This window comes from Thermobia domestica, chromosome 1, assembly GCF_964235325.1.
Source record: "Thermobia domestica chromosome 1, izTheDome1.hap1.1, whole genome shotgun sequence".
Lineage (NCBI taxonomy): Eukaryota > Metazoa > Arthropoda > Insecta > Zygentoma > Lepismatidae > Thermobia > Thermobia domestica.
In genome coordinates, this window is record NC_137454.1 from 279497652 (window position 1) to 279511163 (window position 13512).

The 13512-nt window shown below is 38.4% G+C and overlaps 1 protein-coding gene across 6 annotated transcripts in view; it reads left to right on the plus strand.

Moving 5' to 3' along the window:
* Positions 1-13512, plus strand: part of LOC145661112 (extracellular matrix organizing protein FRAS1-like) — a 3375101-nt gene that overhangs the window by 1901086 nt on the left and 1460503 nt on the right. For all 6 annotated transcript variants that reach the window (XM_081726561.1, XM_081726566.1, XM_081726573.1 and 3 more), the window contains one exon: positions 8717-8890. In XM_081726561.1, coding sequence (XP_081582687.1) covers positions 8717-8890 — 174 coding nt within the window. The remainder of the gene's footprint in view (positions 1-8716; positions 8891-13512) is intronic.

A 13512-nucleotide genomic window follows, 5' to 3' on the forward strand; every position in this document is an offset into this window, starting at 1 on the left:
AGAATAATGTCATATTCTAAAAATTTCTCTATATTATTCGCATTTATTATGTTCAATGTCTTTGCAATAACATAATGGGTAACTAATTCTGTGGCTACTAATATATATTTATTTCTTCCCTCTTTGCTTGGGAACGGCCCCAGTTCATCATAAACCAATGTTGTTTCTACCTCTCCCACAGGGTAATATAGTAGTTTGGCCTGTTTCTCTTCTGGTACTATTTTAGTCTCTGACAGTCTTGACACGTGCGCATTTTGTGAGTGAGGTAGGTCTTAAGATGCGGCATATAAATTTCTTTATGACGGTTTTATAGAATTTTGTGAAACCAATATGTGGATTTGTTGCTTGGCGGTGGAAGATTGTGAACCAGAACTTGACTTACGATTTGAGTACAAATTAAAGATATAATAAACCATAATCGTTATTATTTTCTCCCTGTATAATATGCCGTTTCTAAGACAAAGAATCGTGCTGATCTAAGTGTGATCTTGTCCGGTTTCTTTCTCTCTAAAACAGAGATGATGTCTTTGTAATGGTCATCCTTACGTTGTTGTTTTGCGATGTTTGTTACAAGGTTGTTTTCTATTTCTAAGGTGTTAACTTGAAGATTATTTGATCTAAATGCATGCCAGTGTTCGCCTTTTTCTTTGCTATTTTCTTTTTTTCTTCTTCATTCTTGATATCTTGTGTTTTATCCAGCCTACTAATTATATCTCCTGGATGTTTGGACCCTGGTAAATACTGGGTTTTGAAATTATATTGGCTAGGTATAATTGTATCTATTATATTTTCCAACTTTATCGGGTTGTGTGTTCATCGTTGCTATACACTTTGCATCTACGTAAAGATTGAATTTTCTATTTAGCAGAAAGTAGCAAAATTTCCGCAAATATATACGAGAGCGAACAATTGTTTTTGGAAAATACTAGGTTTCTATTCACTTTTCTTCAATCTTCGAGAACAATAAACAACTACCTTCTCTGTGTCAGTTTTTGGGTCATAGCAAGCGAGTATTCTAGCTATTTGTATCTGACTACTGAAACTATACACGCGAATTTCTAGAGAATCGTCGAAAGGAGCAAGTGAAGGAGCTTTAAGTATGTCTTCTTCCAATTGTTCGAAAAAAACAGCATGCACCTTTGTCCATTTAAATTTAGATTAAGAGGTTACTAATTGCTGGAAAGGCTCGATATTTATTGCGAAATCTTTAATATGCGCTCTAAGATAGGAACTTACACCTATAAAACTTTTGAGAATCCGCTTTGTAGTTGGCTTTTTGAAATTTCGTATTTTCCTGGCTATCTTTGGAGATATTTTAATAGATGCTCCACTAACAAGGTGTCCTAACACGTCAAGCTCTTTGTAACCTATGTGTGTGTTCTTGGGGGATGCACAAAAATCGTGTTTTCTAAGCTTCTTGAATAGTAATTCTAAATCCTGCAACTCATGTAAAAAAATGTAATAGCTGGAATTTATATCATCTGCAAAACTTGTATTCCTATCGGGTAGCCCTTCCAAAATTATCCTCGTTGCGATACTTAGACTTTGGCTTGATGTACGATGGCCCATTGTGCACCTCAAAAATTTGTATGACTTTCTGTTATGATTGAGTTCGAAAGTCATGTTTTCGGCTCTTAGGATGCAACAAGGTTTGAAAATAAGAACTAGAAAAATCGATAGCTGTTATGCAGGTTTTTTTCCTTTATAGAGCTTAAAACATCTTCTGTATTTTGGAATTGTACTGATAAATACTTTGTAGAGCTGTTACATTTCTGTAAACTAAAAACTATGCGGAATGCTTGTGTATTAGGTTTCCGCAGCAAAAGAAGTGGAGAACAGAATTCTGTGTTGTCTGTGGGTTAAATTATTTTGGCCTTAATGGGTTCTTGAATTTGTTTGTCTATCTGGTCTCGGATGTGTATTGGAATTGGTGGGGAACGGTCGTGAAATACAGCATACTTAGAAATCTTAATTTTATGAACATATCCCCGAAAATATCCAATGTCGTCAGGGGTGTACATAGAAACATCCCTTTACTTGAACAGTAATTCATAAAAGCTTGTTTTTGCTTTTCGTCTAAGTAGGGGTTGACGTCAAAGTGCTCTTTATTGAAAATTTTTTGTGTATTTTAAGCGTTCTTCATTTTCTTCTTTTGTTTTATACTGGTGCGCTTTCCCTAGAAAATTTGGTTCTTCTAAGGCGTTAAAAGCGATATCGTGCCTTTCCTCAAGAACCGCCACTGGGGTATTCCTTTTTATAGTGACGCTTTTACTATCAGGATTTGATATTAAAATTATAATTATGCTTGCATTTATCTTCTGGTCAATAGCATTTAATCTATGTTTCTCGCGTATTATGGGAAGCAATGATATATACAAGAATCCCACATTAGCAATCTTTTCCCTGCTACTTGAATGAATGTGTGTGAGCGCGGAAGAAATGTTATTTGCTTAGTCAGGTATGAACAGTCTTCCTTTGGCTGCATTATTTTTCGAGTCGTAAATGGTGATAGTGTATCTTCCTTGGTTTTAGCTGGTAACTGGGGCTTCCGTGGATTTTTAAAGAAATAAATTATATTCTTGTTTAAGTTGATAGCAGAATGCGAACGTAGGAGAAAGTCAATTCCTATAATTATTGGCATTGTCCTGTTAATTATTCAAAAGCAATGAGTGAATACTAAAATTTGATCCTCCGTGGGTGTGGCCTTCTGACTGTTCTGGGCTTGTCTCTGTTTTTCTTTCTTTATTATTGTTATTCCTCATCTTATTTTTGTTAGTTTGTATAGCTCGTTTCCGCTATTACTAGTGATAATTCTATCATTTTATTAGCCAAGGTAGATAGGTAATGTTTTCGAGGATTTTGTTCGTGGTGGGGAACGGTCTTCGGTTCTTGACTCGTATTCTGGTATCCTTGACGATTAGATACTGATGGTTGAAAAGACCTTATAGATGGATTCGTTTAATAGGTATTGTTATTCGGATGCAGGTACATAACTGTTCATTGGTTGCATGACAGGTTTCGTCTGTATGAGTATGGTGGCATGCTTGTTGTGTACAATATCTTATCTTTGGTTCAGTTGGTAATACATACGATAGATTTTCTGAGTTAGATATAAGATTTTGGCCGTATAGTGTGTTCAGTTTTTCTGATAGCTCTGCATGCTCTCTTTTTCTCAAAAGGTCATTGGCGGCTTCCAAAGTGTTCAATTTCGTCTTTAGGTCGTCTAGTATTGCAAACCTTTCTAACACGATCTTGTTAAGAAAATTCCTTTGTAATCCCAAGGATAAATGATGAACCTCTTTTTCTTCTGACGCATCCGGTAGTAACTGTCTAATCGCTCAGAGTTTTCGCAAAAAATAGGAATCTATGGGCTGGTCTGTTCCCTGCTGGACTTGAAATAGTTCTTGTTCCGCCTTGGACGATGGAATCTTCGGTCTAGTTAGTGCTACTAATTTAGATTTTAAAGTTTCATAAGACATCGTTCCGAATTGATTTTGGGTTTCTAAGCTGCAACACGAGGTCTACTGCCACGTCCAAGTATATAGGTAGAATTTCCTTCTTTTTAGCTGGTGACCATGATTGCATGGTTGCCATATGATCAAATAGCATGAAAAATATGTCCGGGTCCTCATGTACTTGTCCTAAATATTTCGTCAAATGAGACTTGTTAAAAATATATTAAATGCACTCTCTCTCTCATATTTGTATTATTTCCTCTTGGCTTATATGTCTGTTTACCAGACCTAGTTTCCGGCATAAAATTGCATCATCTATGTTGAAAATTTGAGATCTGTCGGGTGGTTCAAGATCTATTGTTTTAGTTATTTTTATATATACCTCTCCCTCCCCTCCGTCTATCCTAAGTTCTAATATAAATATTTTGGGGACAGGGTTATTTTTACGTAATTTTCGGATCCTAATTCTTATCTTTAATAATTCGTCTGCTATAGCTGCTAGTTTTCTATAGCATTTCAACAAATACTTGATTGACAACAATGACGAACGCACCTGCAGGGAGACTGGATTGCTCTAGTTTTTGCTTGGGACACACAAGTAGATGGCACTGCGTCGGAATACACATCAATCGACCAACAAAATTTTTCAGTCTGAACACTTTACACACATAACCGGCTACATCCGAATAAATGAGCGGAGTTAAAGGAACTTGAGGGGGACCCCTATAAGGGTCCTGTACACCTAAAAGTAAAAGGCAATTCGAGCAACAACAAAAAATTGTTCGCTTTGCAAAAATTGCTCACACTGCTGCTCTGTAAACCGGTCGATCTACAAAGATTGTCGGGTTCACCAACACACACACACACACACACACACACACACACACATGGTTTATGGAACAATTGGTGGCGTATCTGCAGAAAAATACAGTTCCAAAACCTACTCCAGTTTCAATGTCACTTCCGGTTCCAATTAGACACAAACGTTGAACACATTAGTAGTAGCAGCAGCAGACTACGAACATATTTAACATAGCTTAAATCAGAAAAGACTATTACCAAATTCTAGTAGCACTGTATCTATTAACCCTACGTAACAAAGCAGAGTTAATAAAAGATAATGACTTATTTCAAAGCATCTGCATAAGAAATACTATGACCAACTTCGGAACCCCTATGTAACATAGCAAAAATTACAACCCCTTACAGACATTTTATAAGGCTACGACATATTTTCACCATTTCTAGCAGAACATTAAGCATAGCAGAAAATTATTAAAAGGAGAGTTCCCGATCCAATTGAGTACAAATTACATATTCTGGGGAGGGGATGTACTGATTTTCGTTTCTTAAACCTCTATTTAACACAGCAGAAATTACTCCCGTTTCCTTAAACTTTCTTATTCCACCAATTGTGAAACGTTAAACTGAAAAATTTCAGTTTTTACAACGTACTAATTAAAATGAAGTGTGAGAAATACAATTATTATGTGTAGTTTTCTAGCAAAATTTAAAAATAATCTAATTTGAATGGTGCTAAGAATATGTTGTTTGGTTCCAAATATAATAACAGCCTTTCTCGTTCGTCGATGGTTTTCCTACCACCGTATTTTCTAGCATATTTCCCACAATAGAAGAAAGTCCTCCTGTGTTTTGTGGGCTCTTCGTGGAATTGTGCATTGGAAACTGCTACCAACTAGTCAAAACATTAATGCAAAACTCTGGAGCCAGTCCTCCTGTTGCGGAACAAGGCTAAACCCCAAGTAGTTAGAATGACCTGGTAAACACTATTGCATTCGCCACACTCCCCGGACGTAGCACTTGTCCCATTCCTTGAAAATGCCAGTCCAAGTACATTTTTCGCAATGGAATTTATGGCCTTTCGGAACCTTGGCAGAAGGTCGTCGATGCTAATGGGGACTTTTTTTGATGATGACCCTAAAATGCGGTGTCCTCAGTACCAATTTCATTTTAGTATGTAGAGTAGTTGCTTCGCAGCACCAGTTTTTAGGTTAAAACAATACTACTATTTCTCATTTTTGAAAAAACTACGCATAAGAGCCATATCATTTAGTTGAGCTCTATTAAATTGATTAATTGGTGTACCCAGGGTCAATCTATACATCTGCAAATAAATGTAAATTATGAGTGTCGTCTGTCGGAACATGCGGAATACAGAAAATCAACAACACAGCACAAATTGCAGGTCTCCTGCTGTGACAGTGCCAGAGAAGACGCAGGTCGCTAAAAAAATGTTAAATACGGCTCGTAGAAAACGGACACGAGTACACCTCCTCCCCAAAATATGTAATTTCTGCTAAATTGAAACGGGAACGTTTCTTTTTTAATTTCTTCTACGTTAAATAAGAATTGCGAAAATATGCCGTAACCTTATAAAATCTCTGCATGTAAGTGGTTAAAATGTAATTTTTCCTATGTTACATAGGGGTTCCACAGTTGATCTTAGTATTTCTTATGTAGAAGTTTAAAAACAAGTCTTTCTGTTTTACTGTCTCAGCTATGTTATATAGGACTGGGAACAGTGTTAGTAGCCTTTGGTATATATATATGTTTGTGTGTGTGATATATATATATATATATATATATATATATATATATATATATATATATATATATGTGTGTGTGTGTGTGTGTGTGATAAAGTGAGCTGTTGAAATATTATGCCGGCTAGGTGAAAGGGGGAAACCCACTCACATGGTGTTTGTCCTCTTTACGCGAGCTGCGAGCGAACCTCTGAGCCACTGCGGTCCCCTTGGTGTTGTTATTTTCTTTAAATTTCTGCTCCATTACGCCATCGTCTTTTTTCACACCAAATACGGGTAATGCGGGTATATATTGTAAGATATTTAGAGAATGGAAAATATATCATAGTCTTTTATAATGGTTAAAAAAGTGGTCCTAAACACCGCCGCCAAAGTCATGCTCTCTTTGCTATAATCATAGTCCTATGTTTTAGCCATCTCTAGAGGTTGCAAAATATGGCATACGTTTCTGCATGTGCAATATGTGTTAATAATTTTATGTTGTAACCCTCTCTAGGTATTGCGAAAATATGCCATAGGTGCTCGTAGCCTTTCTTCTGAAACCTCTACAATAGGTCATAGTCTTTTATAATGGTTTAAAAAGCGGTCTTAAAAGGCAGCTCGTTGCGTAGTCTGCTGCTGCTGTGTTCAATCAGAACCGCAACCGGAGTCGGAATCCTAACTGAAACCGGAACCATGCGCATGCGCAGTACTTCAAATGACACGACCAAGTGGCAACAATCTACTCTCGTTATGTTTTTGGACTTTGTCCGCCTTTTGCAGAGTCGTTTTGACGTACCTTTAGTGTCATACTAAAAGCTTCACTACTGCAGGAAACATGTTGGTCGAAATCTTTAGTATGACACTAATCACGGGTCGGAACGACTCTGCATAAGGCCCTGTAAATTTAGATTCCTGATTATATCGCTGATTTTGCCTTAATGAACTTACAACTCAGCCACTGCAACCCTATACAAATTAGATCCACGATATATATATATATATATATATATATATATATATATCGGGATGTCTATTATATAAGGTAATTTCGTTTTACGATACACACAGCCGCGAAATATATTTTATGTGACCGTAAACACACATTAGTGTAATAGCAGCTCATAACGAGAACGTTTACCCATGCCGACTTGACGACGAAGTCACGAAATGACGTTGCCACATTATAACGTAATTTAGAATGTTCAATCGTGATAACGGAGAAACCAAAACAAACAAAGAAACACAACTTTGTACGAAATAAGTAGAGAAAGTGGGTCGTCTGTCCCAGGGTTAAAAGTGGATCTGAAAAGGTAAGGGGACGGTAGGTAGCGGCATGGCGTCAGCCCGTTCCCCCTGCCTACCTTTGCCCATTTTAATTTTTTAGGAACTGAGGGGACGTATATATTTTTTCGAGCCGGGGGACAGCATCAGTCCGCGTCGAAGCTTACTTTTACCCCTGGTCTGCCTGTGTATGCTAACACCGTGGCGCACGCAGCATTACCATCTTTTACAAACCATACTTCTGAACTTTAACAAGATACCGAATATCTGAGTCCTTGACTTATCGATTTCACATAACCACAGTACTTCACCTCATGTTCTACCGCCTTGCATTATAGCCGTCAAACCATACTCCACTAGTAACCTTTTTTCAATTATTGTACTTTTCCAAACTTAACTTTTCTCTTCTGTTAATAGCAAGTGTTCAACGGACCCTTCTAGACTTGCAAGTTAGGGTGAACAGTTCTTGTCAATATTTAATTTAATTTAAAGTACAAATCGTTAGTACTCACTCCCTGTACGTGCCAACGGCCTTTGCATTTAACACACGTTATTTCGCGAAAAGTTTGCAACTCTGATCTGCGTTTACCATCTCTTTTTTCTTTATTTTCATTGTTGCTTCCAATGATGATATCTAATTTAGGTCATTCTATTTCTAAAAACATAACTTTTCTTGGGTTGGCAAACTGCTCATCTGGTGATGTTCGTCATCGTACGGGCAGGTGTCTTCCTGCTTCTGGTTGCTTCGTGCAAAGTTTTGTTTCTCTATCTATTTTGTATTTTCCGTCATCACCATTGGACATTCTAAATTACATTATAATGTGGAAACTTCATTTCGTGACTTCATCGTCAAATCGGCACGTTCGCGTAGGGAGCTGCCATTTCACTAATACATAGAATACATTTCGCGGGATGCGTATCGTAACACGAAATTACCTTATATAAGGGGCACCCTAATATACATAGATAGACATAGATAGAAAACTCGTTTCATTTACAGATGTTAAATCACATTACCTCATTAGCTTCTAGATTTTCAATATTTGTAGTTAGTTTTAAGTATTTCTTTTAGTTTTTTAAGTTCTGTTTGTAAATTTTCAATAACTTCAGATTTAGCTGCTTCTATAAAAGCAGAATTACCTAATTTTAAATAATTTCTTTGTGTATTACATCCTTTATCTTTTACTTTGATGGGTTATCGCTTCTGTATTTACATTTAAATTTTATAATATTTGCTTTTGCATTTTAATATATATGAGTAATGTTTTATTTTGAGACAGTTACAAGGAAGATTCAGATACAAGGGTGCACAAATTTGCTGTAAATGAATTTCTTATCATAATTATTATAAAACACGATAAAAGTGTAATTATATCTACTAAGTTCTGAGAGGATCACCTTCTCAATTGTAGTTCGCTTTCATTCTCTTTCAAGTTACAACTGCAACCCAGACAGGGCCGTTTGGAACTAGCGCATCAACATGGAGTCAACGTTATATTGTGGACTCAAGCTGATGTTGAAGCAGGGCTACTCACATACTATCATAATTCCGACACAAAAGAATATACTGATAGTTTTACATTTAGTGTTAGTGATGGATTCAACTCCGTAAGTATAACAGTATTTGCAATGATTTTGTAGCATAGGAGACGTGTTTACTGAGATATTGTTGAGACATTCCGAAACTTAAGTGTTCTTTTTAGTTGGAATTCACAAGCCTTTCCTGCATTTCAACCCTTTCTTTACAGCATTTTGAAACAATAGAGTTAGATATGAACTTGTGAGGTGTGTTTGCTTGAAACGGTTCACAATGAAATATTTTTGCGGAACATTGTAATCAAATGTAATATTGTTGATATATATACTATATATATACAGATGGTGATCAGAAAAATGGAAACACCTGAACGAAATTGCAATTTACCAGATTAATATGGTATCGGGCCACCTTTCACCTTCAGAACAGCGTTGATGCGACGTGGAATGGAGGCATAGAGGTCGTGAATGGTAGCAAGTGGAATTTTACACCATTCCTCGTGCAGGGCATCGGCCAGTTCTGTGAGAGAGGATGGAGGTGGAAATCGTCGCCGGACTCGTGTTTCCAAGACGGACCACAGATGTTCAATTATGTTGAGATCTGGGGATTGGGCTGGCCACGGGAGATGTTGAACTTCATCCCGATGTTCCTTAAACCACGCTGCAACACGGCCAGCTGTGTGAATGGATGCATTATCACCCTGGAAGATGGCGTCATTGTCCGGGAACAACATCCGGATCATAGGATGCAAGTGGTCTCCTAAAATTGTGACATAATCGTTGGCAGTGATTCGTTCGCTAAGTGTGACCACAGGACCCAATGAAAACCATGATATGGCGGCCCACAGCATCACCGAGCCGCCGCCATGTTTCACAGTTGGGCGGAGACACTGCAGATCATAAGCTTCTTTGGGCGTTCTCCACACATAAACACGGCCCGTGTTGGCAATAGGGTAAAGGATGACTCATCCGACCATATCACACGTTTCCAGTCCTCAGCGGTCCAAGTTGCATGGTCGCGGCACCATTTGCGGCGTGTGACAGCGTTATGGTCCCTGATGAGCGGTTTGGCCCGTGCAACACGACCCCGTAAGTTCATGTCATGTAATTCGCGGCGGACTGAGATTGTCGAAACAGGGTGGGGGAAGTGCTGATTGAGTTCCTCCGTCACTTGCTCCGCAGTGGCACGAAGGTTCTGCATGACAATGCGCTTTAATACCCGGTGTGACCTGTCACTCATGATTTTCTTCCGCCCACTGTTCCGCTTCCCTAATGTGGTTTTCCCGTGTGTTGTGTATGCCGTCATCACCTTCGACACTGTCCCACGCGACACACCTAACACAGTAGCCACTGCCGTCACACTCACTCCACATAACCGCGCACCAACAATTTGCCCTCTTTGAAAATCTGAGAGGTCTCTCATTTTACACTACCTCCGTCTGCTGCAGCCACTGGACACTGCTGTTCCACTGCGCCTGACGTAGTATGGAGACCGACCTAGTACACCACCACCAGCGGTCCGGCGCTGCGGGCGCCACGACACCACTGCCAACCCATACATCTGACGTGTTGCCAACTACAGGTGTTTCCATTTTTCTGGTCACCATCTGTAAATGAAAGAAGCAGAAAAAATTCACAGTCACTATGCCAATTCATTATTTCCATCAACCTTTGTTTGGTTCTTTGTTTCCTTTCCCATTTGATTTTGTTCATTGTTACTTGAAATAATAATCATTATGAATTAGATTATTACAATCTAATTCATAATGAAAAAGACCAAAATAATCTAACTTCTTCCGGTTGATAGGAATTCGTTACACTTTCATGGCTAGCTGGTACTGCATATCATTAGTTGCATGTTCTCGCCTTGGATTCTCGCCGTAGTTTACTCTATCCAAAAGTGCACCGGTTTGAAATCTTTGAGTGATGGCTTAAGTTAATAAACATCAACAGGAGATCAACAGGCTGAACAGAATCAAGATATCTAAGAAATTTTTAGTATCTGTTCGTGATTGCAGAACTACAGCAGAAATGAGTATGCTTTCGTTTTCTGACATTTTAAGTAATTTTACCATAATCATGGTTGACTCACTTCAATGTACTCGCATTGTGATTACTGAAAGAACTAGGTACGCGACTAACCTTATCGAGAGAAAAAGATGCCACCTAAGCGCTGCCAACTTGATGTGGCGCGTGCTCATTGTTAAAATGGGATGTGAGTAAAACATACCCTTTTTCAACAGTGAACCAGAACTTCAACTCATGTTCGGCAAAAATGATACATATCTCCTTTTAACATTGACTGATTCATATACGAGGGTGGGCTGATAAGTTCTCGGCCGGACCCAGAAGGACTTGAGCAGAGCATGAAAGTGTGAGGCTATTCAACATAGTCCCCTCGAAGGTCAAATACTTGGCACTTCGATACTGCAACTTCTTCAACCCCTCAAAAAAAAAAAAAAAAAAAAAAAAATTCTTAAGGTCTGCAAAAAACTGTTCCGCAGCTTGTTATCACCTCTTCATCACTGTGAATTTTCTGTCCTTTCAGTGCTGTTTTGAGTTTTGTAAACAGATAATAATCAGAAGGGGCAAGATCTGGCGAGTAAGGTGGGTGGTCAATGCACTGAAACCCTAGGTCCCTCAGAAAATTCATTGCTCTGCCAGCCTTGTGGACGGGAGCATTGTCCTGCAAGAACAAGACACCTCGCGTCAACTTTCCCCGGCGGTTTTCATAATAGCGTCCTTTACCTTAGCCAGCAGACTGCAGTAATACTCTACAGTTATGGCTTGGCCCTTTGGAAGGTAGTCTGAGAGCAAAACACCATCCTTATCCCAGAATATTGAGGCAAGCACCTTTCCTTCGGACTCTTGTGCTTTGAAATTGTTGGGCCTTGGAGATCCTGAGTGGTGCCACTCGCATGACTGCTATTTGGTTTCCGGATCAAAGTAATGCAACCACGTTTCATCTTGGGTAACAAGCCGATTCCAAAAATCGTCCTTCGAATTGGCAAAATGCCGTAAAATTATCTGCGATGGTCTCACACGTTCGCGTTTTTGATCCGCGTTCAAACATTTCGGAATCCATTTCGCAGAAAGCTTGCGCATGTCCAACTGATCATGGATCCCAACACGTTCTTTGGATATGTGCACTTTGTCAGCTATCTTCTGAAGTGAAATCCGCCTGTTGATCAAAATCAGGTCATGAATGTGGTTCACTTTTTCCGGAGTTGACACTTACACTGGCCTGCCATACCTGTCACTATCTTCTGTTGAAAATTCACCACGCTTGAAGTTCGCACACCCTTTCTTCACAGTGGAGTATGAAGGACACTCTCCACCCAATGTGTTTAGTATGCAACCATGGATTTCCTTGGGCGACTTCTGTTGCAAAAAGAAGAAATTCATTACACCTCGCAACTCATCTTTGGTGAATTTGACATCTGGCTCCGCCATGGTGTCCGCCACCAACCCTCCGACTTGTCAAATAAAAACCGTTCATGGTAAAATCGTGAAATTTGGAACTTAAACATAAAAAATCAACATTTCACATTATATGAACTACATCAGGGTAGTATATTCGGAACGTTGTCGGGCCGAGAACTTATTAGCCGATCCTCGTAGAGTTAGAAAAATAAACTTATATAAAAAATCTTAACAAAAACCATAAACAAACTAAGTTCGGAGATTACCAGTGATTACAAACCTTGATGATCTTGAAGCTGTGACTCAGAATTGCTATAACAAATAACAATAACAAAATAAAAACTCATACACTGAAGAACACATAGTTTCAATTATCATAAACGTAATAATGTTCTTCTAATTACAAAAGGGTCCATTTAGTTGTAGTGCGACATCTTCAAATTTGAGTTTTAAGTAGCTCAGAATTTTGTCCAATTTTTTTCCAATTTTTGTCCAGACAAAAAAAAATTATGTACGGATCAAATAAACGAGGGAGGGCCATTTCAAAATTTCGGGCGCTTTGATCACCTGTAGTGCCACATCTTAGAATTCGAATTTAAGTAGCTCAGGATTTTGTCCAATTTTTGTATATTTATGTCCACCCAAGAAAAATTTTGTACCATTCAAATAAACGAGGAAGGGCCATTTCAAAATTTCGGGCACTTCGATCACCTTTAGTGTGACATCTTCAAATTCGAATTTTAACTACTTCAGAATTTTGTCCATTTTGTCCACACAAGAAAATATTTTGCACCATTCAAATAAACGAGGTTGGCCATTTCAAAATTGGGCACACTTCGATCACCTGTAGTGTGATATCTTCAAATTCCAATTTTAACTAGCTCAGAATTGTTTTTTTTTATTTTTGTCCACCCAAGAAAAAATTTTGTACCATTAAAATAAACGAGAGAGGGCCATTTGAAAATTTGGGGCACTTCGGTCACCTGTAGTGGACATCTTCATTCGAATTTTAACTAGCCCAGAATTTTGTTCAAATTTGTTCACCCAAAGATGAAAATTTGTCCCCATCAAAAAAACGAGGGAGGGCCATTCGAAATTTGCGGTACTTCCATAACATTTAGTGTGACATCTTCCAGTTCCAATTTGTATCAGCTACAAATTTTGTCCATTTTTCTGCACCCAGGAAAATATTTTGTAGCATTGAAATAAATGAGTAAGGGCCATTTAAAAATTTTGGACACATCTGCCACCTGCAACGTGACATCTTCAAA